Here is a 23,760-nt window from a genome sequence, read left to right as displayed (position 1 = left end):
TTCACCGTTAGTGACTGCGATATCACCCCTGTAATTATTTTCCAATATCCGAGTGAAGTGAAAAGCAGCATGGTCGTAGTCAAAGGTCATAACTTACTGTAGCGACGGTTGTGTATGAATAGTCCCCTCCTTTTGGTTGTGTATGAATAGTCCCCTCCTTTTTATTCACGGGGGTTGGAGTATAAGCTTTTTTGTGTGTCTGTCATTCTCTAACACAGCTAACTATGACAAAGGCTGCAATTCAGATTTCTCCGTGTGACATGCTCTATAGTAAGCTCTGCCATTTACACTGACGTATACCTTAATAATAGGGAGCACACAACTGTCTCCTTAAAAAGAGACATCCGAATACTCTAGATTGCAGTCATGTATAAAAATGGATACTGTAAAATGTATGCAATCCTGTACACACCAACGAATCTCTAGGAGATCTCTTACACCCCTCCTCCTAGATACACGACTATAAATGCAAGAGATTCATAGAGAGTTGCTTTCTTAGGGAGGGAAAGAAAAGCCTCCCCCAATAAGCTACCGGTTTACATTTCTCACAAAGCCAACTCCAAAGCAGCGAATCGTTCCCACTCCCTCTTGAGGGGAGGAAAGAGAAAAGAGACTTTTCACCACCTCCTCCAAGCTGGTGCAAATCTTGGCCTCCCAGTCAGCCTCCCCACCCCATCCACCATCAAAATCTCTCCAGTCCCAAGGAAACAAGTACACTCACCGGATCGGAAAAACGCCGCGATGTCTGCAGAGTCTTTGGACGCCTCCTCAGCCCCTTCCCCAGCGTTGCTGCTGCTGCTGGTCGTGGAGGTGGTGGTAGTGGAGCTGCTCATGGCTGCTGCGTGCAGTGGCGGCTCCTCCAGACAAGATCCCACCACCACCACCACCCTGATCCACTCACTGCTCCCCCGCTGGTGCCTGGGAAGAGGAAGGTGTGTCTGTGTTTTGTCTTCAGGTCCCGGCTTCACCTTCTAGCAGCAGCCGACGCGGAAATCCAGGCAGCAGAGTAATGCACCGAGATGGGGGTGGCTGCCGGTGGCAACAATAAATAGAGGAACATGAAGGTATGCGTGCAATTGCAGCTCTACAGGAGTCCCCCCCTTCATCCCCCAGCAGCCACCTAGGGGGCTGTGTGTGAACGCACAGATTCAATGCATGCGGGCAAGAGACAGGGGGAGCAGAAGCAGAGACAATTGCAGGAGGAAAGGGGTGGGTGCATGGAGGGGGGTTGCAATCAGTGCAGCAGGAAGCTGGTGGGAGGGGAAACAGGGGTGTTGCAGCCTCTTCAGGGATCAGGAGCAGCAGCTGCAATAGCAGCGGTGGTGTCCGCAGCAGCCACCATCCTCCATCTTGGTTTCAAGTGGGGTGGGCGGGGGAGAGGGGATCAGGGAAGAGAATCCCCGCCCAGGGCACAAGGGCGTAAGGAAAAAGGGGAGAGAGCGGAGGGGAAGCCTCGGCGATCTCCGGCTCGTCCCGTCTCTGCTCGGCACTGGGCGGCTCCCGCTGCTGAGGCGGCTTCTCATTGGCTGCCCGCGGGGGCGAGCGCAGGGCTGCCCGAGGCCGGGGATCCCCGCGTGCGAGGGGCGCCGGGACACCCCCTGCCCGAGGAGAGAAACCCCGCAGCGAGCCCTGGCGGCGCGTGGCTCGGGCTGGCGGGGCGCAGCCTCCCCCGCTCCCGGCTCTGTCTGTCCGACGGGGAGGGGGCCGCTTGCGCGCTGTGCGCCCAGCAGGTGGCGCCAGAGCCGCAGCTCCAGGCGGGGGCGGGGCCCAGCCCCGCGGGATCGCAGCTGGGGCGGACTCAGCCTCCACATCCCAAAAATATTTTCCCCAGTAGCTATGGGGGAGGCGGGACCAGCCCCATGGGGGGGCGGGGGAGAGAGAGCGCCCAGCAGCCTCCTCCTGCTGTAGGAAATGTATGAGCAAAGCAAGGGAGGACACCCGACACCCTCTCCCAGGGCAAAGGGCAGAGTTCATCACTTTTCGCCCCACGCCCACCACCTGAAATGTGGGTGAAGGCACCCAGCCCCCCTTCACAAAGTAACTCTGCAACACTCACCCCCCAGTCACTTGTGGTATCTAGATCAATAACACATATAGATAAGATTGAGAACATCATTGTCTTCCCTTGGTTGTGTTTCTCAAAGCTGTTTGTGTTGACCATCTCTGTTGAGATTATTGTTTTCCAAACTGCATTGATTCTATCTTTTAATTATATATGTGAATGTGAATGTTTTGGAACTTTATAAATGAAGAAAATCCAGTGAGCTTATTTCTTGAATTTGTATTTGTCATTTGATTTTGCCATTTCCAGCCATTTATATTTAACGGCAACATTGTAGAATTCCAGACAGGAATAGCTAAGATTGCAACCAATGCAAAGCTCACTTTTGACCACTACAACACCTAGGCAATTCCTCTAATCAGTTCAGAGGTTTCCCATCAAACTGAAAATTAGCTCCATGAATGCATTATTGCATGGAACGGAAAACACATGCTGAACAATTTTCAAGACATTTGGGGCTTCCACAGTTTTGAAAAATGCATGCCACTTATCAGCAGGTCCAGCAAGAATGTCATCTTCCATTAGAGCTAGGACACCAGTACTTAAGAGACAGATCTCCCTGTAGAAATCATCCCCATCCACGACAGTAGCAGCACTCAATTTCAAAAGGTCTTGCAGCTTCATTAAATCATCAAATGCTGGCACTTCCTTGAAGTTTAGGCATGAAAATGTCTTAAATGGAGAGTCTTTGAAAGAAAACCATTTCTCCAGATAAGCTACTGCTCAATTGTACATAGTCTTTGCTTCATTTCTGAACTTTTCCTGGGCTTCCCTTGGCAAGTGTGCAAAGCTCTGTTCACCTGATAACCGAAAAACTCATCCTTTGCTCTGTCAATCAGCTGGCTTCTAACATCCGACATCAGATCAAAAAGTTCTGTGGCATTCGTAGAATCCTTTTCAGGAATGGAAATTGACTTCTGAAAGATGGCCATGACAAAATGCAAACAAAATAAATGTAGTACTCGGGAAGTGTCACCTTATCATTTAACTCATGCTCCTGATCTCCGATGAATCTCCAGATCAGCCTGTCACAGTCCAATTCCTCAAGATCCAAGAAATACACCTTGATAGCTTACCAGTTCAACATAAGAGGAATTCTGGCAGAATACCATCAGCGTCTGCAGCCTTCCCTTTTTTCATCACGCCAAGTCCTTCTTTTACTTCCTCAATGCTGACACTGGAAGGTTCTCCTCTAGGGATTGATGCAAGTGTCCGGTAGAATTGTTGATACACTCCTCTATCATCTTGGCCCCAAAGGATTCCAGTGGCTGGCAACATTGTACTCTGCTACCTTCAGGACAGTACAGATCCCTGAAATATGGTGTGAGGCAATGGTAATTGCCATTCTGAAGTCTGGGAAGCCCACTAATTAAGCAGGAAATTAAAGGCCAATTTCTCTACTATGCATAATCTATAAACTTCCTGAACATATCATCCTCAAAATAATACACCCTTTTACTGAGCCAAGTATCCCTCTCGAACAGGCTGGCTTCCAGCCAAATCGTAGTTGTCCCGGCCAAGTTATGGCACTTACAAATCACATTGAGGCTGGCTATCAGAAAAAAATAAAGACTGACACAGTATTTATCGACATGTCATCTGCATATGACACTGTATGGATTAAGGGCCTGATGCTGAAATGTGCAAAAATTATACCTTGCTACCAAACACTTCGCCTGTTGTGGACCATGCTAACAGACGACTATGGATGTACCCGGGTAATAAGACCAGCTCACCCCGTATCATAAATGGGCTACCACAAGACTCTGTACTCACACCAACCCTTTTAAATATTTACATAAGTGGCATGCGTCTAACTAAATCATGAACATTTGGATATGCAGGTGATCTTGCGATACCAATCCAAGCACCAAACCTGCATGACATTGAGAAAGCATTAACTGAGGGACTCTGAACTACAGAACAATACTTCTGGAAATGGAGGCTCAAACCAAACCCTGGAAAAAATAATAGTAAGTGCATTTCATCTTGATAATCGGAGTGCCAAAAGCACACTCAAAGTAGCTTTGTGTGGTAAAAATGTGCAACATGATTACATCCCAACATACCTCAGAGTGAAATTCGACCGCACCCTCACCTTCCATGATCACCTTGAGAAGGTAGCTACAAAGATAAAAATAAGACTCAACATAATCCAGAAACTAACAGCTACAACCTGGGGTGCATTGGCATTAGTGTTGTGAACATCTGCAATAGCATTTATATATTCGGTAGCTGAATATTGTGCACAGGTAAGGATCAGATGCAGCCACATGTGACTTGTTGACACCCAACTGAGTACAGTGATGCGGTCCATCACTGGAACCCTTAAGTTGACTCCAACACCATGGCTACCTGTTCTGTCTAACATTGTTCCCCCACGATGTTAGGACAGGATATGCTGAACTGCTGCAGCACTCTGCGAAGCTCAGCGAATCCAGGAAAACAGATGTCTTCCTATCCACCAAGACCTTGACAATGCCCCACCCCTCAACATCCTATGTCCCGCAAACCTTTCTGGAAACATTAACTTAGCCTCATGCAATCAGGCTGTGATCAGAAGGAGGCTTGGAAAGCAGATTGGGCTAAACAAGACTTAAAAAATAAGCACCTTGTGCCGGATCCCATGCAGAAGGTGCCTGGGTTCGACCTCCCATGGTGTTCTTGGTCTACTCTGAACTAACCATGGTAGATGCAGACATCTAATGCACAAATGGAAAATCAAGGACTCCCCAGTGTGCCAGTGTGGCTCTCCATGACAGACCATGGAACATATCACCACCTACTGCCCAATTTATATATATGAAGGAGGCATTACTGCAATAAATTCTGCCACTCCTGATGTAGCCATTTGACTCAATTAACTTCAAGTGAAACTGTAGTTGCTGCTCTCCAGCAGCCATATGAAAGAAGAAAAAGAAGTTCAACAGACGCCTTTCAGTTGTAGTGAAGAGGGTTAACCAGCGAATGGGCACATGCAAAAGTACTTTCTGATACTCTTGATCCACAAATTCAAAGCAGGATTTGAGACGTTCTACTTTTTTTGCACTGCATGAAAACTCATTGAAAATCTTCAAAACCAAACCTTCCATGCCAAAGCTGAGGGCTTTCATGCAGTTTTTTGCTGCATTGTTTAAAACATAACAGTTGCAATTAGCTTGGATTTTCAGTGGTTGAACAGCTTTGAGTTCAGCAAACACAGAACAGTTCTTACCATAATTCACAGATGCGTTATTGGCTCCACAAGTACTGACATATTTCAAGTCCAACCCAAGCTCATTTATGGCATTAATTATGCCTCCTGAAATCAACTCCGATGTCTCATCTAGTTCTTCATAAAAATCCAAAAGGATGTTGTTTATGTCTCTTCCGATATTTAAAAAAAAATACCAAGTAACCGAAGGGAAAAACTTCCGGCTTCCTTCATTTGAAGCATAAGTAACAACTGCAAAGGTCTTTTAGCTTTCATACTGCCGTTTCCAAAGAAAACACATTCTCAACTAGACTTTTGATTTTTGTTCCTTTCAGCTTCATTTTATTTGCCACAGCAGAAGCTGTATATAGCTAATTAGCTGCCACAGTCATTGACAAAAAGCTGTGGTTGTGCTTCACTTCATGAAAGACATAGGCCAATTCACTTGCAGCCACAGAGTCATCTTTAACTGTGTTTCCCCATGAGAAAAATGTTGATATGCATGCATAGGCGCCAACTCTGTGGGTTCTCCAGGGCTGACGCACCCATGGGGAAAAAATGGTGGGTGCTGAGCACCCACCGACAGCCCCCGTATCAGCTCCTCCCGCCCCCAAGTGCCTCCCACCCCCCAGTGGGCCCCGCGGATCAGTACCTCCCACTCCCTCCCCACACCTCCTACCCACTGCAATCAGCTGTTTTGTGGCATTCTGGAGGCTCTGGGAAGGAGGGGGGAGGAGCGAGGACGTGGTGCACTTGAGGGAGGGGGTGGAACTGGATGGGAAGATGCGGGGTGGGGGTGGAGCGGGGACGGGAAGAGATGGGATGAGGCCTCGGGGGAAGGGGTGGAGTGGGGGTGGGGTCTGGGGCAGAGCCGGGGGTCAAGCACACCCCAGCACTTTGGAAAGTCGGCACCTGTGTATGCATGCATTCTGTTTTGCACTCTGAACCACTGTTTGGTGTTCTTTTCCAGTTGAATATTTCCAAACAGTATCAATTTCATCATATTTTACTGTAAAGACACCTTGACACATTGTGCAACGGGCATTTGTTTTATCAGCACATTTTGCCAGCCAGTTGTCACTGAATGTGCAGTTTCTGATGCAAGCTTTTTTTTTTCAGGGGGTGTAGTAGGATCACATGCACCATCGTCCTGATCTTCCATTCATAGGTGCTGACTCTGTGGGTGCTCCAGGGCTGGAGCACCAACTGGAAAAAAATGGTGGGTGCTCACCACCCACCGTCAGCAGCTCCTGCCCATGGGTGACCCTGCTGATCAGCATCTCCCCATCCTTCCCAGCACCTCCTAGCCCCCGCAATCAGCAGTTCCGTGGCATGCAGAAGGCGCTGGGGGGAGGAGCGAGGGCCAGGCACGCTCGGTGGAGGGAACGGAACACGGGGCAAGAAGAGGCGGGGGTGGGGGCTTAGAAGAAGGGGTGAAGTTGGGGCAGGATCCGGGGCAGAGCCAGGGTGTCGAGACCCCACCCCCCGCACATTAGAAAGTTGGCACCTCTGCTTTCATTATTTAATATGCTTTGCATGTTTCTTCACTCTTGCGTGACTCAAACCCTCTCTCACACACATGCATGGTGCACTTGTGTGTTGATGGGCAAAAAGCTGCTGTATTTTCAACAGTTTTGATCTGTTATCGCTTAAACTGTGGAAATGGGAATACTGGAGCATCTTTAGCTGGACACAGAAACTTTTAACATTAGATATCCCAGTGTACTGTGATAATAATGCAAATCTTTAGACCCATGTAAAAAAACCCAGCAGATTACATTATTTTTCTGGAAATTGGCAATTCCATAAAAAAAAAATGGCCAGCCTAGTCAAATACTGGCCGGGTGATAACCTTAGGGAGAAGGGGCAAGTCAGAGCCTGCCTAGGGAGTGGAAACCAGCTGGGCTGGCCTCAGAGCTGCATGGAGCGTTTTGATGTGTCACAAACCCAAGACCTTTTTGAGGTTTTCCATGAAGAAACATCGGACATACACAAACCATAGCCCCATAGCTGGGCACTCACCTGTGAGGTAGAGACCTAGGTTCAAATCAAGGCTCTGAGTCCAGCAGAGCAAGAAGTGGAACCAAAGGCTCCTAGGTCAGTGCCCTAACCATTGGGCTATCTTCCCCCTGCTCCCAGTAATTTATCCAAACTCATGTTTCCACCAAACGGTTAAGGTGTTGGAGACAATGGCATATTTCAACAGCAAAAAGATTCAACCATTGGTGTGATGTTGCACTCCATATGTTTTATGGAAATATGTTTATAAGTGTAAATATAATGTAACTGGAATATGCTTTATGCAAAAGGTGTCTTGTAAGGCATCATTACAAAGCTTATAATTGACTGAGTGTCTTCACCTATTTGTATGAATGTATCATTCTTGTATCTGAAGCTAGAAATATGAAGTATTACTCTGAAGTCCTATTGTAACTATGCAAAGTGTGGGCCATTAATGGTGGCTTGGAATCTTGATGGCTACCATTAACTAGGACAACTGGTGGTAAATGGCTCTGTTTACTTGTAAGCCTTCCTGTATATGTGGGTGCCCGCCAGTGGGTAATGAAGTCTCACAGGACATGTGAACAAGTCACATGATACTGGCATCCATCTTAAACCTGTGGATTTTCCATTTAGAAGGAAGGGTGTGAACCCAGAGAGAGACAAAGGATTCCCACCTTGTGCCAAAGATTTAAAAGGGGGTAGAACAGAACAAAGGGAGAGGGCAGTCATGGGAAAACCCCTAGTTACCACCTGAGCTGGAACTAACAAGGACTGTATCAGGGGAAAAGATTGGGCCCAGACTAGGAAGGAGGCTTGTCTGTGAAAGAAGCTTATTGGAACATCTCTGAGGGTGAGATTTACCTGGATTCAGTTTCTTAAATGTGTTAGGCTTAGACTTGCGTGTTTTGTTTTATTTTGCCTGGTAACTTACTTTGTTCTGTCTGTTATTAATTAAAACCACTTAAATCCAACTTTTTTATATTTAATAAAATCACTTTTGTTTATTAATTAACCCAGAGTAAGTAATTAATACCTGGGGGAGCAAACAGTTGTGCATATCTCTCTATCAATGTTATAGAGGGCGGACAATTTATGAGTTTACCCTCATAAATTATATATAACCTTTGTACAGAGTAAAATGGATTTATTTGGGAGCTGGGTGTCTGGGTGCTGGAGATAGGTGACTTGCTGAGCAGTTTTTGGTTAAAGTCTGCAGCTTTGGGGGCGTGGACCAGACCTGGGTATGTGTTGCAGCAGACTAGCGTGTCTGGCTCAACAAGGCAGGGTTCTGGAGTCCCAAGCTGGCAGTGGAAAACGGGCTCAGAGATAATTCCAGCATGTCCGGTGACAGCCTCAAGGGGGTCTATGTGACCGAACCCATCACAATTGGTCAGCCAGCTTTAGAAATGAACTCTAGCTAGCTCCACTAGGAACCAGAGGGAGGTACAAGAAAAGCCCCCTCTCCAAGGGTGGAGAAACTAAGAGGCAGAATAGCTGTTGGAGGGGAAAGGAGCCCAGATACAGCATAATTTGGACTAGATTCTGGGATAGTCAAAGGTCAAAGCAGCAGCTGCCTCCTAACTGGGGCTACTGTCTCTCCTGAACGGGGATGATCTGACCCCAGATGAAGCTTGAATGAAAGCCAAAATCAGGTAATTGGGATGCAGGGGCACAGCAATTAATACAGGGCTGGACACCCACCAGGAATAAAGTTTTAATCACAAGAACTAGAGAATTAATGATGGATGTTGTAAGACATGCCAGATCCTCACCACTTTTTTCAGGAGGCTGCTCTCTGAATTTGAGGCAGACCTGTATTTCTTACACACACAAATGCCAAGGATTCCTACGTGTGTTGCTGGAGCTACTGCAACTTCACCTTTATGAAAAGTTAATATATTTTTACTCATCTTAGCATACTCAAAGAATATGTTCAAGTACATTTTCCTACTTTTAATAAGGTAACAGTTTCAGAAATCTTCACTAGAAAGGCAATTTCAAACTCAGTTATTAATAAATTCTTCCTTAGCTTTTGCAAGATAGTAATTACTGTCCTGTTTTAAAAGGGGAACTGTTAATGAGGCCACCCTACTACATCCCCACCTGCACCACTGGGCTTCCCCAGATATTCTGGAGCCAAATTCTCCATATCTCTTGATACTGATTAACCCTTCCTTGCCCCCCCGCTTTCTTTTCTTTGACAGTATTGGCCTTCCCTGCAGAAAGCTGAGAACAAGTTTGTGAGATGCTAACAAGATATTGCATGATCCCACATATGTACAAGCAGGACTGAATTGCATGTAGGCTCACACTAGTTCAGAAGTAGATGGGTTAATCTGAAAGATATTCTCTTATTGAATATGCCACTGAACACTACACATGCTACTTCTGGGGGAATTCTGCGCCACCATGCAATGCAGAATTTTGCAGAAATTAATGTTGGGTGCACAGACTTTCCTTTTTTCCCCACAGAAATGGGTTGCAGTGCTGCTGGCCAACAATAAGGGCTACTGTACCTGGCAGAGCCCAGGTTGCAAATAGAAGACAGAGCCGGGGGGAGGGAAAGATAACTGGAGGGTTCCCAGCAGCTGCGATTCCCAGCACGCCCTGAAGGAAGGAGGCAGGAAACTCCATGCAAGCTTGTGACCCACATCCGTCTGTTTCTCCCTCTGGATCCCTGGGCTCTAGGAGGGTAGTGTCTGGGCCAGTGGGGGCTGCAGATGGGAGGTAGGGGATCTCAGTGTCTGGACCAGGGGAGACCCCACAGCTGGCCTCTGGTGGGGAGGGAGTGTGAATGTCTGGGCTGCAGAGGGCCAATGGCTTGGCTCGGGGGTGGGGGAGGGTGTGAGAGTCTGGCTCCCCAGCTGGGCTCTGGCAGCGGGAGAAGGGGCAGAGAAGCAGGAACTGGGTTGTCATAGGGGTTTCTTTAACTCTACTCCTGGGGAAATTTTTGTGTGTGTCTATATTGTTATAGACATACTTGCTGACAGGTATTTTGAAATAAATTATCAAAATAATTGAAACCGGCATGATTATATAAAAAGAACAGGAGTACTTGTGGCACCTTAGAGACTAATAAATTTGTTAGTCTCTAAGGTGCCACAAGTACTCCTGTTCTTTTTGCGGATACAGACTAACACGGCTACTACTCTGAAACCTGTCATGATTATATAGTGTCAGGGGTTCTCAGGACAAATTATTTGGTGGCCTCAGAGTGCAGCCGCCAACTCTTCCTGGTGGCTGCTCTCACACTTTTTCCTAAAATACTTAATTAGCTTTAGGAAAAACAAATATGCACATATACACGTCCAAATCATTGTAACTTATTTATTGCTAGCTAGTAAGTCTGCTGTGAAAAGTGATATTAACAAACATACACGTATCACTTTTCATAGCAGACTTAGCCCTGGGAAGTCTGGGGACGAATTAAGCCCTGGATGGGGGATCAGGGGATGCAGCAGGGGCCAGGGGAGATCGGGGGGGGGGGGATGGCGGGGGAAGCAGTGGGGGGCTGAAGCCTGAAGCTCTTGCGGCCAGAGCCTGCCTTCCTGCTACTCCCGGCCTGAAGCCCAAATCCTGAGCCCCACCGCCCTGGGAAGGTGGAGAACTTACTGGCTGCACAAGCCACTGCCCCCCACCTCCCCAAATCACAACCCAGGAGGCTATGGCCGCAAAAAAAGCCCCTGGGGACCACATTTGAGAAATGCTGAAATAGTGTTATTTTGACCTGCAGAATTTTGCAGAATTTTAAAATATTTTGCACAGAATTTTTACTTTTTTTGGCGCAGAATTGCCCCAGGAGTAACATGCTGTACACCCTTAATGCAGTCTTAGAGTTCCTGAGACACACTTCCCGCTGAGGTAGAAGCCAAGCAGCCTGGCATAGGGTAGTCTCAGGCTGCTGCTACAGAGAGCAGTAGGAAGGCTGTTTTTTTTACCTCATTTCTGTAAATAGTTCTGTTTATATTACAAGGCTTATCTTGACACTGGTCTGCTCATCAGTAAGATACTAAACTAGGAGTATTACTGCATGCATGTTAAGAGGTGGTGGGAGACATTAATTTCACTTGTCTACAAGATCCCCATGACATTCAAGAGTCTCTGAACAGCATTGCAAGGTTATCATGCCCCTTCCCTTCTTCCTATATTCTGGTTCCCCTTGTTTATTCCCCCTCACCTCCACATCCATTTTTTGGGACTTTCTCTTATATAAGCGCCTATTACCCTCCACCCTCATCCTGTTTTTTCACAGTTGCTATCTGGTCACCCTACCCCCCATGAGCTCGCTTTCCCCCCTCCCCACCCAGCCCCAGGAGGAGCTCGCTGCTCTCCACCACTCCGGCGCCGGCAAGAGCTTGCTCTTCCCTTCCCCTCCCCCACGCCAACAGGAACTCACTCTCCCCCGCCCTCCCTTACCCCAGCGGGAACTCATTCTACCCTTCCCCCCCCCCCCCCCGCACCCTGGGTCCGGGAGGAGCTCACTCTTCCCCCCGCTCCAGCAGGAGCTCGCTCTTTCCTGCCTCTGCAGCCCCGGGGCCAGAGAAGTTCTGTTCCCCCTGTGATTATTGGGGGGGGCCATGCCCCTGCTTGCTCCCCCTTGGGCATGCCCCTGTTTGGGAGTAAACTCAGCATGCTCTATGTCTGGTCAAACTAAGTGAGACAAGCTTCAACTGGCATGCAGCCTGACCAAGAAGTGCACTGCACTGCCTGAAGGCCACTGAAGATTTATGAAAAAAATTCAAAACTAGTGGGAATTGAAAGGTATGGTTGACAAAGGGGAACGAATATATGTGAAATGTGAGAGAAGTTGCATTCCCCCCATAACACAAGCAGATCAGTTTAATAATGCATGAAATGTAGGTCTTCATGGTTGTTTTTCTATCAAAGCCAACTGGAAGCTTATGGTAGCAAAGACAACTAGGATTTTCCTGCTCCAAAAGCCTAGGCCCTTAATCACTTAAACTGAAATATCTCTGTGACGTTACACTCCATATTCTTTATGGAAATATGCTTATGATATGGATATGACATAACTGAGATGTACTTTATGCAAGATGGCTCACGGAGGATATCATTAGAAAGGATATGATTTACTGAATGTGATTATCCAATTTGTATGCCTCTATCATTTCTGTATCTAAAGTTAGGAATATGGACTATGTAGCTGTGACGCATGCTCAGAAAGGGTTAAACATCCTGCAAAATAAATAACCCTCAAAAGACATGTGGGAAGATAATGTTTGTGTATGTACATATGTATGAGTAGGGTGAACGATGTAATCAACAGTCCCTGTCTATGCTGTATTCTGATACTTCAGAGATCAAAAGACCATCCTAACATTTAAATGAATTGTAAACATGGGATATCTTGGTATTCATCTCTCTTTGAAATGTACTGTGAATGGTGGCGGAACAAGCAAATGGCCTTATGTTAATTCATATAGTTAAGTACCGATGATGGACCTCCTTCAAAGTCATCCTAATTATCTTTTCTTCCCGGAGGAAATCCCAACTTGTTAAAGTGTTGCAATGTTAAAGGTATGCCACATATGGTAATGGCTCTACCCAACTCAGTATCTATCACCTGTAAGACCCTCCCCCCTCCGAATCATTGGAAGGATGACTGATCCCTGGGGAAATGAAACTGAAGAAAGATTTTTTAAATGAAACAACAAATAACTCAGTGGATGAACTTGGAACTGTGGACATTGAGCTCGGACCCAATTACACCTTACAAATATGGGTGACTAACAACGGTGTTACTATTGACTGGTTTTAGGATGGCTGGAGACCAGTTGAGAGATTTGTCTCCCTACTCGCATCTTTCATCGGGGTTTAAGATCTCCCAAAATAAAAACCAACAAGGGAGTACAGGAGTAAAGTTCAGGTATGTTTATTACAAAACAAGATAAGTAAACGGGGTATGCTATAAAGGACTCCCAACACAGGTAAGTAAGGTAAATAGATAAAGGTTACACTATAACTGTACTGACTGTGACCAAAAAGGGTTTATTCCCTTCCCAAGACAGGTCACAGCTAAGGGGTATGGAGGACTTAAAAGGTCTCTATCATATCTTGCAGCTTGTGCCTGGAGCCTCCTGACCTCATGACGCAGATCAGGTCCAGAACCAACCAGGTGACTCAGCAGGGTGAGAAGTGGACCTCAGGCAACAGGTAGATGGTAACTATGATTGATGCTGGTGATTCTTCTTTCTCCTCCCCTGTGTCATCAAGTAAGATCCAGAGGAGAGGGTGGCAGCTAGCAGCTCATCCTTGCGTGCAAGTGTGTTAAACCCACCCTAAGGAATGGTGCCCTGGCTTACACACCTGAGTAGAACACACTGCTTTGATCCAGCACTCTGCCACTCAGATGGACAGCCCTTTCCCTCAGACATGCTAACCCTTATATGCCCTGCTGCTACTGGGCAGATCACATGTCACATGGTTGCTATGTTTCCCACCTTTCATTAGAAAGGGCGGGAAACTGTACCTAAGGAGGGTGAAGAAAGGCAGCCAAGATGGATTCCTAGTTTTTGTTATCAGGAATTCAAGATGGCATGTGGGTATTAATAACCAGAACAGAAATACAGAAATTCTCCCCCTACATTACTATACTTGCAGATGGACCTCCAGACACAGACAGGCTGTGTGACTGAAACGTTGTTTCCTGGATTGCCTACTACTTAGATAATGGTTGGCAAGAGGAACACTGAATCTGGATGAACCACTGCTACGGAGCACCTTGGATGGAGATCAGATAAGCTCTTTTGATGGTACGTTGCCTCTCGAAGCGCGCAGCTCACAGCTGCCGCTCAGAAGGACAGCACCACTTCAGTTGTGTTCTCCCCTTATATAGTCTCTCTCTCAGCCATACCACGTGACCTAGACCCAGTGGTCTTCCCGCTCTTTTGCACCAAATGACATAAAACACCTTACATTTCCCCTCCTTGATGGTCAATGGATATACATAGAACTTTAACCGTCACACTCCATAGACATTACTTAACTTAAAAGATGATACAGGCACAGAAGCTAAAGGTAACAGCTGTTTTTCTTTTGATCCACACAGTGAGGCAGATCAAGTACACAATGATTACAAATTGGATGATTAGGACCACAATAATAGGATGTAACATAATATTCCATACATCATTAAAATTTTCCAGTCCCCCAAATAGATTCTCCCACCACTGACTAGAAGCGGTCTCATCTTTGTTTCGCTTTAACACCCGCTTAATCTGATTAGAGGCATGATGCACGGTCAGCAATACCTCTTTCCCTTCCTTCTCAATTTGCTTTAAGTGGGCTTTCATTTCTTGGTGGAACATAAGTTGGTTTAGGGCTGCTATATTTGCTCCAAGGTGGACTGGATCTAAGTTGTCGTATAAAGTATACTGTACATATATAGTCTCGGTGGTGATGTCATGTCAGACAAAGTCTAGATCACAACCCTTAATGTAAAAGATGGAGCCCAGACAAAGGTTGATGGAGCGGTCATGTGTAATTCTATAATAACTATTTACAGTTAACTCACTGCACCAGCTGCTTAGACATAAACTATGGTCATTCGTGAGCATGATGGAGGAGTGATTAAAATCTGAAGAGTGCATTTTATAATGACACATTCCTTTTTTGGGCATTTAAACATACATGAGATCCTTCCAAAACTTCAGTGTTACAAGCGTAGCCTAGCTCTTTTCTTCTAGGCAAGACTGGAGGTTCACAGGGTGGTATTCCTCACCCTTCCGATGGATCCTTTTGTTGATAACCATAGGAATAAATACAGCTTGTCCCACATTTAAGCCTATGGGCACTAAAGGGTAAACCCATTCCTTGTTTGCTACTTTTAAGGTCAGCACATAAGCAATTATTGAATGGTTGTGGTGTAGGTAAGTGAAGTTAATTAACTTTCACCATCCCTGGTGTTCTTGCTCAAAGGGAGTGAGATGGTTCCACAAAACATGCCTTATCTCTACTGGATTAAGCCCTTTCAGGCCATCCCTCACAATGGATTTAGCCACATCTAGAATAGATTGCTGTGCTTGCACACATGCTAAAGTGAGGGGGATGTTAGACTGAAGAATGTTTATGCCCCTATGATGTTGACGTGATCTGTCTTCTGAATTTGCATCCAGGAAGGTAAGGTATTGGCTATATGATACTCAAGCTCACTACTCCTATTTAATGAGGTAGTAAGAGTGTTTGACAAAGAGGCTATATCATAGCCCATAGCTCCTATTTATCAGTTAGGATCTGATCGTCTATAGTATTTAACACTCCTAGTCCAGTTCCGACACCTCCTAGTATTTTAGCTAAGATATCCCTAGATTTCCTTATGAAAGAGTTGGATGATGGAACCACTCCTTGCAACCAAGCATTCCATCCCGCAATTAGAGGTGAAGTGTATGCAAAACATCCTTGGTTAACATTGTGTATGGAAATTTGTACAGGCATTATTAATCTTTTGATGGAATATACTGGATTTATCATCAGTACTTTTCTAATATTCTGTTTGACCACCACCGGTCCAACAGAACTTGTATATGGTCTAGGTACCACAGATACCTTTACATTGACCTTAGTTCCATACAGACTTGTGATAACCTAGTCACCTGTGTCATTTGATAACACTGTAACACGAGCATTCCCAATACATACAACAGGGAAACTGCTTACATAACCCATTCATGATACAGGCATTATAATTACTAACAACACGTGGTTCTGTATAATGGCTACACTTCAGAGTTGCTAGATAATGACCTGATGGCAAATACAAATGGGTATTTATAAAGGTTTGATTAACATTATGGATGCCTATTGAAATCATTACACTTAAATCCCCAGGTTTTACCTGTAGAGGGAGGTCACTTATGAAGGACAGACACTTGGACAGCTCCCAAACCTCAGTCGACCTAGAGTACCTCTATAGGAAAGTGTCATCAAAGAGCCATGAACAATTGCCCCCTCATTTCCTTATAGATTTAATTTGTGCATCCTTATCTAATATGAGCTCATGCTTCCGTTCGTCATCTGCTGTGAAGGCCATTAATGAAGTGTTACCCCTTTCTTCTGCCCATACAAGATAACAATAACCCATATCCACATAGGCATATACAGATATAATCCCTTTCAAGACCGAGCTCAACAGAGCTTCATTCGTCAGTATACTTCTGCCCTTGGGATTATACACCACATCTTCATCATAATCGTCAGTTTAATTATAAATGGATGCTAGCAACTCATAATTATATTCATAAACCCCTACAGGTGTATCCAATCTCTCAGCCATCATATTGTTCACTTTACAGTACCAGTGTTTGTTCTTATTTACAATAAGAGAGTCCATATGTTACCTCAAAGGGGAGCCAAGGTAACTCTATATGTATAGTGGTATCAAGAGATAAGACAATCCCCTTTTACTCAGAAGAGCAGACCCACACACCCTCAGGGGGGTGGGTGGATTTACTAATCCCACACCCACAGATTTGTGCACCCTGAATGAGGGTCCCGCAAGAGAGTCCTGCTCCCCCAGGGGCTAACGCCCACAATCTCACACCACTCACACAGGGGGATTGCGATTTTGCAGATCCCACCCAAGGAAACCAATGTTTCCCTTCCTCAGACAGCACCCTACTTCTGAGCTGCCAGAGTCCACCAACCAGTGTCAGGCCAACTGCTGTCGCTGCCTCCGAGGTGTCCTCACCTCGGATGCAGAAGCATTCTTGCTAACCTTCTACTCAGTCAGGGACATGTATTCCAATGGCCACACGTCTCGTTGTATCCAGCGGATCCCAAACAGAGTCCCATCAGATCAGGCCATACCCTGCCACTCTCTGCCCAAGACTGACTGCCTCTGGGCGTCGAGCAGAGATTTTAAAATGGGACCACAGGTTCAGATCCTTTAGTTCTCCCTCTCCTGTCCACTGACTTACGGAAAGGGGAAAGGGAACACTCAACTGCTCAGGGATGCAGCCTTGCTGGGCTGCCACTAGTCTCGGCCTCCCAGTGGGGGAAACCGAGACCTAGGACACGACCCCGTTATCTAACGTCAGCCACCACTTACACTAAAATACATACATTACAGGATGGGAGTGATGTTCATCTCCCACAGGTCGCAAGGGACCTCAGTTCAAACCACATGAGTTAACGAAAATAAATAAAATAGAAATAAGCCAGACACAGGTAGAGATCCGAACAGAAGACTCGTGGCTATGGCGTATTGATCTTAACATTGGATCCTGCCGCGATTGCCACAAATTGTTGATTGGCTAGAAGTTGCAACGTTAAAGGTATGCCACATATGGTAATGGCTCGACCCAACTCAGTATCTATCACCTGTAAGATTCTCCAACCTCCGAATCACTGGAAGGATGACTAATCCCTGGGGACGTGAAACTGAAGAAAAATTTATTAAACAAAAGATAGTACAACAAATAACTCAGTGGTTGAACTTGAAACTGTGGGCATTGAGCCCGGACCCAATTACCTCTTACAAATATGAGTGACTAACAACAGTGTTACTATACTTGCAGATGGACCTCCGGACACAGACAGGCTGCATGACTGCAGTGTCGGATCCCAGACTGCCTAGTACCTAGATAACGGTTGGCAAGAGAAACGTGGAATCTGGATGAACCATGGCTATGGAGCATCTTGGATGGAGATCAGGTAAGCTCTTTTGATGGTACGTTGCCTCTCGAAGCGCGCATCTCACGGGCTGCTGCTCAGGACAGCACCACTTAAGGTGTGTTCTCCCCTTATATAGTCTCTCTCTCAGCCATACCACGTGACCTAGACCCAGTGGTCTTCCTGCTCTTTTACACCAAATGACATAAAACACCTTACAAAAGAGAACATGAAATGGTATAAAAGATTCTTGGGTCCTGATTCTGTCATCTCAGATCTGCTGAGGCTTCATCGGGGGAAGTTTGAGTCGCAAGACTGAAGTCCCAGTTATGCTGGTACGCCTTGAATATGATATTTGGACATTGGACTAGAACCTATGAACTATTTCTGAAAGAACTCTTTGCAACTACAAAGCTCACCATCTCTGCTATGAATCTGCACCTAAATGAATTGAACTCATGTCTGTATGTATATTGATCTTTTAACCATACTCTCTCTCTTTTGTTTTTTAATAAATTTTAGTTTAGTCAATAAGAATTGGCTGTAGCGTGTATTTGGGTACGATCTGAAACATTAATTAACCTGAGAGGTAATGTGTCCGATCCTTTGGGATTGGTAGAATGATGAAATAAGATTTACAGAAATGTTCATTATATTTGACATGGGTACGTGGATGGAGGCCTGAGGCTGGATCACTTTAAGGGAACTGTGTTGTTTGGACTTCTGAGTAACCAGTAAGGTAATAAAGAAGCTGTTTTATGCTGGCTTGGTAAATCTAAATATTGAAAATATCCACCAGCTTTGAGGATTATCTGCCCCATTCTTTGCAGTTCACCCTAATTGAGTGACCACAGCTGGCTCCCCACTAGGATCCCAGTCACAGTAACAATTACAACTGGGTGTGTATTGGGAAGACACCCACCAGATGACAGGCCATCAGATTTGATGGGCCATCAGGAAGGAACAAGACTGTGAAGATACTAATCTCTCTCCCTTCTGGGAGGCGTCCTGGGACATAACTGTGACACTACTAGGTCAGATGGTCTTGTCACCTGATACTAAACATTATTTTGGACTTCTACAACTTTCCACCAAAAGGGGAGAGGGGTCAAGTTTGGGAAACAAAGGATTCTTGCCTTATGTAAACCTTATTTAAGGGTGGGAAGGAAGGCAAACGGGACTCCTCCTCTCCATGGCCTGTCTGCCCAAGAAGAAAGACTGCTAAAGACACCTGAAGGGAAGGCCAGGGGGGAGTCCAGACTGAGACGGGGTCCAGTCTGAAAAGAAATATAACTGGAACTCTAAGCTACAGAAACTTTACAACCTGCCTAAAATAACATTTAGGGTAAGAAATTACATTTTGTAACCTGTTTCTTATGTATACTGAGTGTAGCTTGCATATTTTGTTTTATGTGCTCAGTAATCTGCTTTGTTTTGTGTGTTCTCTCTTATATTCACTTAAAATTCACCTTTTGTAGTTAATAACCCTACTTCTTGTTTATAATATAACCCAGTTTGTGCAATTCATAATTGGGGGCAGAGGGTAAGAGGCTGTGCATACCTTCCTCCACATTGAGGGAGGAGGTGAATTTCATAATATACCTTTGGGTCTGCACTCCATAGGAGGTGGACACCTGAGTGCTGGGACAAGTCCCTTAAACTGAGTCTTCCCAGAGCTGATCACAGTGTCTGTGACGTTCTGCAGTTGGGTGTGGCCCTGCTTGTGTGTGTGCTGGAGGAGGCTTAATAGCCTGGCTCAGCAAGACAGGTAAAGAGGGTGCCCAAACTGGCAGAACAGGCAGGCTGAGTGGTATCTCAGCAAGTCAGGTGGCGTCCTAAGGTGGGCAACCCATCACAATTTCCTGTAACTGTTGAATTGTATAATTTATTATACAGTTGAGAAGTCCCAGAATCAAGTGACTGGTTTGTTTATACTACACTGGTCATTACAATGTTTATGTAATATGTCACTTTTGTGTATTTAATGGTAGGCAACAGATGGACTTAAGGTTGGCATTTTATAATTAAGTGCTTTCATGTGAGGTTAAACATTTATGTAGTTTTGAGAATCAGAGGATTGATATATTTATGCCCACAGTTGATCTTTACCTGGAGAACATACCGTAATTACTAATCACTTTGGAGACCACTCCATTGTTTAGTCAGAATTTGCCTAAGCCCTGTAAAATAGGCTGTTAGCTTTGCAGTAGTACTAAACTAGTGAGCTGTTTTCCCAGAGCTCCTCCAACACACTTGGGCCAATTTTATTCCACTGTAGGAACACTGCCAGTTTACACCAGACAGTTATCTCGCCCTTGAGATTAGCTTGTAGGGTGTGAGTTTTTTTGGCACAATGAGGAATTTCATAATATGGCCTGTCCTTATCATATACTTTCAGTGATGAACAAGTCAACATACAAGTGGAAGACAAAATTAAAGATAGGAGCTTTCAAGTTTTTGAGTGGGCATGATTAGCAATTGAGATAAACAGAAATATCCTGTACCTTTTTATTATTTTATTTTATTTTAATTTTTTACAGAAGCTGAACTGAGTCACTTCTCCCACCATGAGCCAGTTCCTGGCACTTCTTCTGAGAAGCTTCTGTTTGACTTGTAGGAATGTTGTTATCAAAACCAGAACAGTTAAACTGATGGTTGTTTTGACATAAGAACAGCCATACTGGGTTGGACCAAAGGTCCATCTAGCCCAGTATTCTCTCTTCCAACAGTGGCCAATACCAGGTGTTTCAGAGGGAATGAACAGAACAGGTAATTATCAAGTGATCCATCCCTTGTTGCCCATTCCCAGCTTCTGGCAAACATAGGCGAGGGACACCATCCCAGCCCATCCTATCTAATAGCCACTGATGGACCTATCCTCCATGGATTTATCTAGTTCTTTTTTTAACCCTGTTATAGTCTTGGCCTTCACAACCTCCTCTGGCAAAGAGTTCCACAGGTTTTCTGTGTGTTGTGTGGAAAAAATACTTCCTTTTGTTTTTATAAACCTGCTGCCTATTAATACTGCAACACTTAGTTTCAGTTCTTTTGGTCAGGGACTCATGTTTAAATTGAAAGCACCTGTCATTGTTCATGGTAGTACTCCTATTTACTCCTCTCCCTCTACTTTGCTCCCCACCTAGGGGCTACATGTCAAGCTTCTAAATGTTGAACACTACTCCAATTTTGAGTACTATTTTAAGTTCATCCTGTTACCCACAATCAAGCATCCATCTTAAAAGGGCACACCAATAACTAATACTTCCAAGGAAGACCAATATCCACGTGATGGACGTGATGCTAGCAAGGTTTGAATTGTAAAAATGAGGAAAAGTTTTCCTTTTGATGACATGTTGACATGTTGTGATCCACTTACATCCAGAAGATGTACCTTTACATTGGCATATGTACCTTCATATATTGTTGATCCTAACACTATCTTCCTATTATTTCCAATCTTTGTGTTTGACTCTTCACTCCAGCAACATGTTCCACAGGTGGACTTTTTTTATGTTTCCGGTTTTACATATTCAGAATTTACCAGCTACTCATTAGACCATTTGTTCTCATAATATGGGACACTAAGAGATCCTTAATGCTATGCACAATTCCCTTCATAAAAGGACAGTTAGGTCAAACTTAGTTTAAGCTTTGTTTTTATCAAGTCCTGCGCTTACAAAATCCAAGACAAAGAGCAGTATTTTAATCCTTTAGGTCCAATAATAGTTACAGATTTTCTTGTGAAGTGTTGGTTAGTGCACAATATACTACCAAGTGAAGAAAACTAGTTTGGCTGTTGTCATTGCCCAGATGAATGAATTTCAGAAAGCAACCAATCAGCGTAAGTGATGAGAAGTTAGTTTCAGATTTAAATATCCAATCCAGGAATGGATTTACCATGAAACAAACTGTGCGGTAGCATGGGGCCCCCCAATGATGGGGGGCCCCCAAAATAGAGGACAAATATCTGACAACCTACCCCCCGCCGGCGGCGCAGCAGGGCTCAGGCACGCAAGCTGCCTGCATGCCATGGCTGGTGGCCCCATGCCACTCCTGGAAGCGGCCGGCTGCTGGCACGTCTCTGCATGCCCCTGGCGGGGTCGGGGAGGTGGTTCCACGTGCTGCCTCCCTCTCTCCAAGAGGCATGCAGAGACGTGCCAGCAGCAGGGCTAAGGCGGCTCTCTGCCCTTTCTGCTCCCTCCCTCCACACCGTTTTGCTCCCGGAAGCTGCTGGCATGTCCCTGCGGCCCCTGGGAGGGGGTGTCTCCGTGTGCTGCCCCTGTCCCGAGCCCTGGCTCTGCAGCTCCCATTGGCCGGGAACTGTGGCCAATGGGAGCTGCGGGGATGGCGCCTGCAGGCAGTGGTGCGTGGAGACCCCCTTGCTCCCCCCACCTAGGAGCCGCTTCCGGAGGGGTATGTGTGCTGGTCACTTTGGGAGCCGCACCACCCAAGGTAAGCGCCGCTTCCCTGCCCCCTCCCATACCCCAACCCCCTCCCCCAGCCCAGAGCCTGCACCCTGCACCCAAACTTCCTCCCAGAGCCAGCACTGCTCTCACCCTCCCACATCCCAATCCCCTGCCCCAGCCTAAAGCCTGCACCCAAACTTCCTCTCAGAGCCTGCACCCCTCCCGCCCTCCCTGTAAGAGTCCAAGCAGTCCAGAGATGTCGGATCTTTCCTTTAATCCATACTTATAGCTTCTAGTCACAGAAAACAAGCAGACATTGTCACTACCCACGTGGGCTTTTCCTTTGATGACGGACACTGAGGAATGCATTTTGAGTCTTTGACCTCCGATCATCACACACAATGACCACTTGCTTTGAAATTAGCACTTTTCTGTTAAAGTTCTCCATTTGCATTCCACAAGGTTTCTTCCTTGTTTGGTGGATTAGTTACAGGGGTACACACCATGTGAAATGTTTGTTACTACATTATAACAGGATACAGATAAGTGAAAACAATGCAAGTAACGTCCCATTAGTTTTCATGAAGTTTAAACACCAAATAGACGCTTATACACAGGTGCTGAATTTTGTTTTTGCTGGTGGGTGCTTTCCGCCTGACAGTTGCACTGTGTGCCATGTACATGCTCTTGCCACCTACTGGTGGCTTGTGGGGGCTGAGCACTTCCTATTTTTTTTTTGGTGGGTGTTTGAGTCCTGTGTCGTGCACCCCCCGGCACTTTGGAAAGTCAGCACCTCTGTCCCAACCTGTGTCCGGACTTAGAACTGTGCAGGAGAGTACCCTTGTTCTGGAGCACCAGGTCTCATTCCACCTTCCCCAGATCAAGTGAGTCCCGGGAGCAGTTCAGCCTTGGAAGAGCCTCTATGCTCCTGCTGACTTGAGAATCAGCTGCAGCTGTGTCCTCCAGACACTGAAGATCGTATTCAACTTGTAGCTACAGTGTTTACTCTAGACATATCTCCTTCACTGACTGGCTTTTTATTCCAATTTCTTCTCCCTCTATGTCTTTTCACCCCACACCTTTTCAGTGCTCTCCATTTCCCCTCCTTTCTCCATCACCCCTCCCCATACACACACCGTGTCCTTTCTTCTTTTTATCCAAGTGTAATCACTTCCCAAATTGTTAAAAATAAATGAAGCAACATGTTTGCAGACCACCACATTGTTCACTCAGCTTGTATGTTATATGACCTTTCTCTGTGCACTTTTCTAGGTTGAAATTAAGTTCTGCAGGATGAGGGCAGGCATACTCTGCTGTGAGTAGCATAATGGGACCCTGTTCTTGATTAGAAACTTTAAGTGTCACTGCAGTTGAAGTAGTAAAAAGGAACCAGTCCTGACCACCACTACAAAATGCTTAGCACCTTTAACTCCTGGTGAAGTCAGTTGGTGCTGAAGGTATTAAAT

The 23,760-nt window shown here is 45.6% G+C and overlaps 1 protein-coding gene and 1 long non-coding RNA gene across 2 annotated transcripts in view; one reads left to right on the top strand and one right to left on the bottom strand.

Moving 5' to 3' along the window:
• TRIO (trio Rho guanine nucleotide exchange factor) overlaps positions 1-1,381 on the bottom strand; it is a 431,915-nt gene extending 430,534 nt beyond the window's left edge. The window contains 1 exon segment of the mRNA XM_008164380.4: positions 722-1,381. Coding sequence (XP_008162602.2) covers positions 722-833 — 112 coding nt within the window. The 5' untranslated portion in view covers positions 834-1,381.
• LOC101940790 (uncharacterized) lies at positions 927-18,422 on the top strand. The gene is made up of 5 exons (XR_010598535.1): positions 927-1,064; positions 13,341-13,433; positions 13,881-14,032; positions 17,795-17,930; positions 18,028-18,422. It is a non-coding gene; the product is annotated as an uncharacterized LOC101940790 (long non-coding RNA).
• Positions 18,423-23,760: the final 5,338 nt, after the last annotated feature.

This window comes from Chrysemys picta, chromosome 2 (genome assembly GCF_011386835.1).
Source record: "Chrysemys picta bellii isolate R12L10 chromosome 2, ASM1138683v2, whole genome shotgun sequence".
Taxonomy (NCBI): domain Eukaryota; kingdom Metazoa; phylum Chordata; order Testudines; family Emydidae; genus Chrysemys; species Chrysemys picta.
This window is presented reverse-complemented; position numbering and strand designations above follow the sequence as displayed.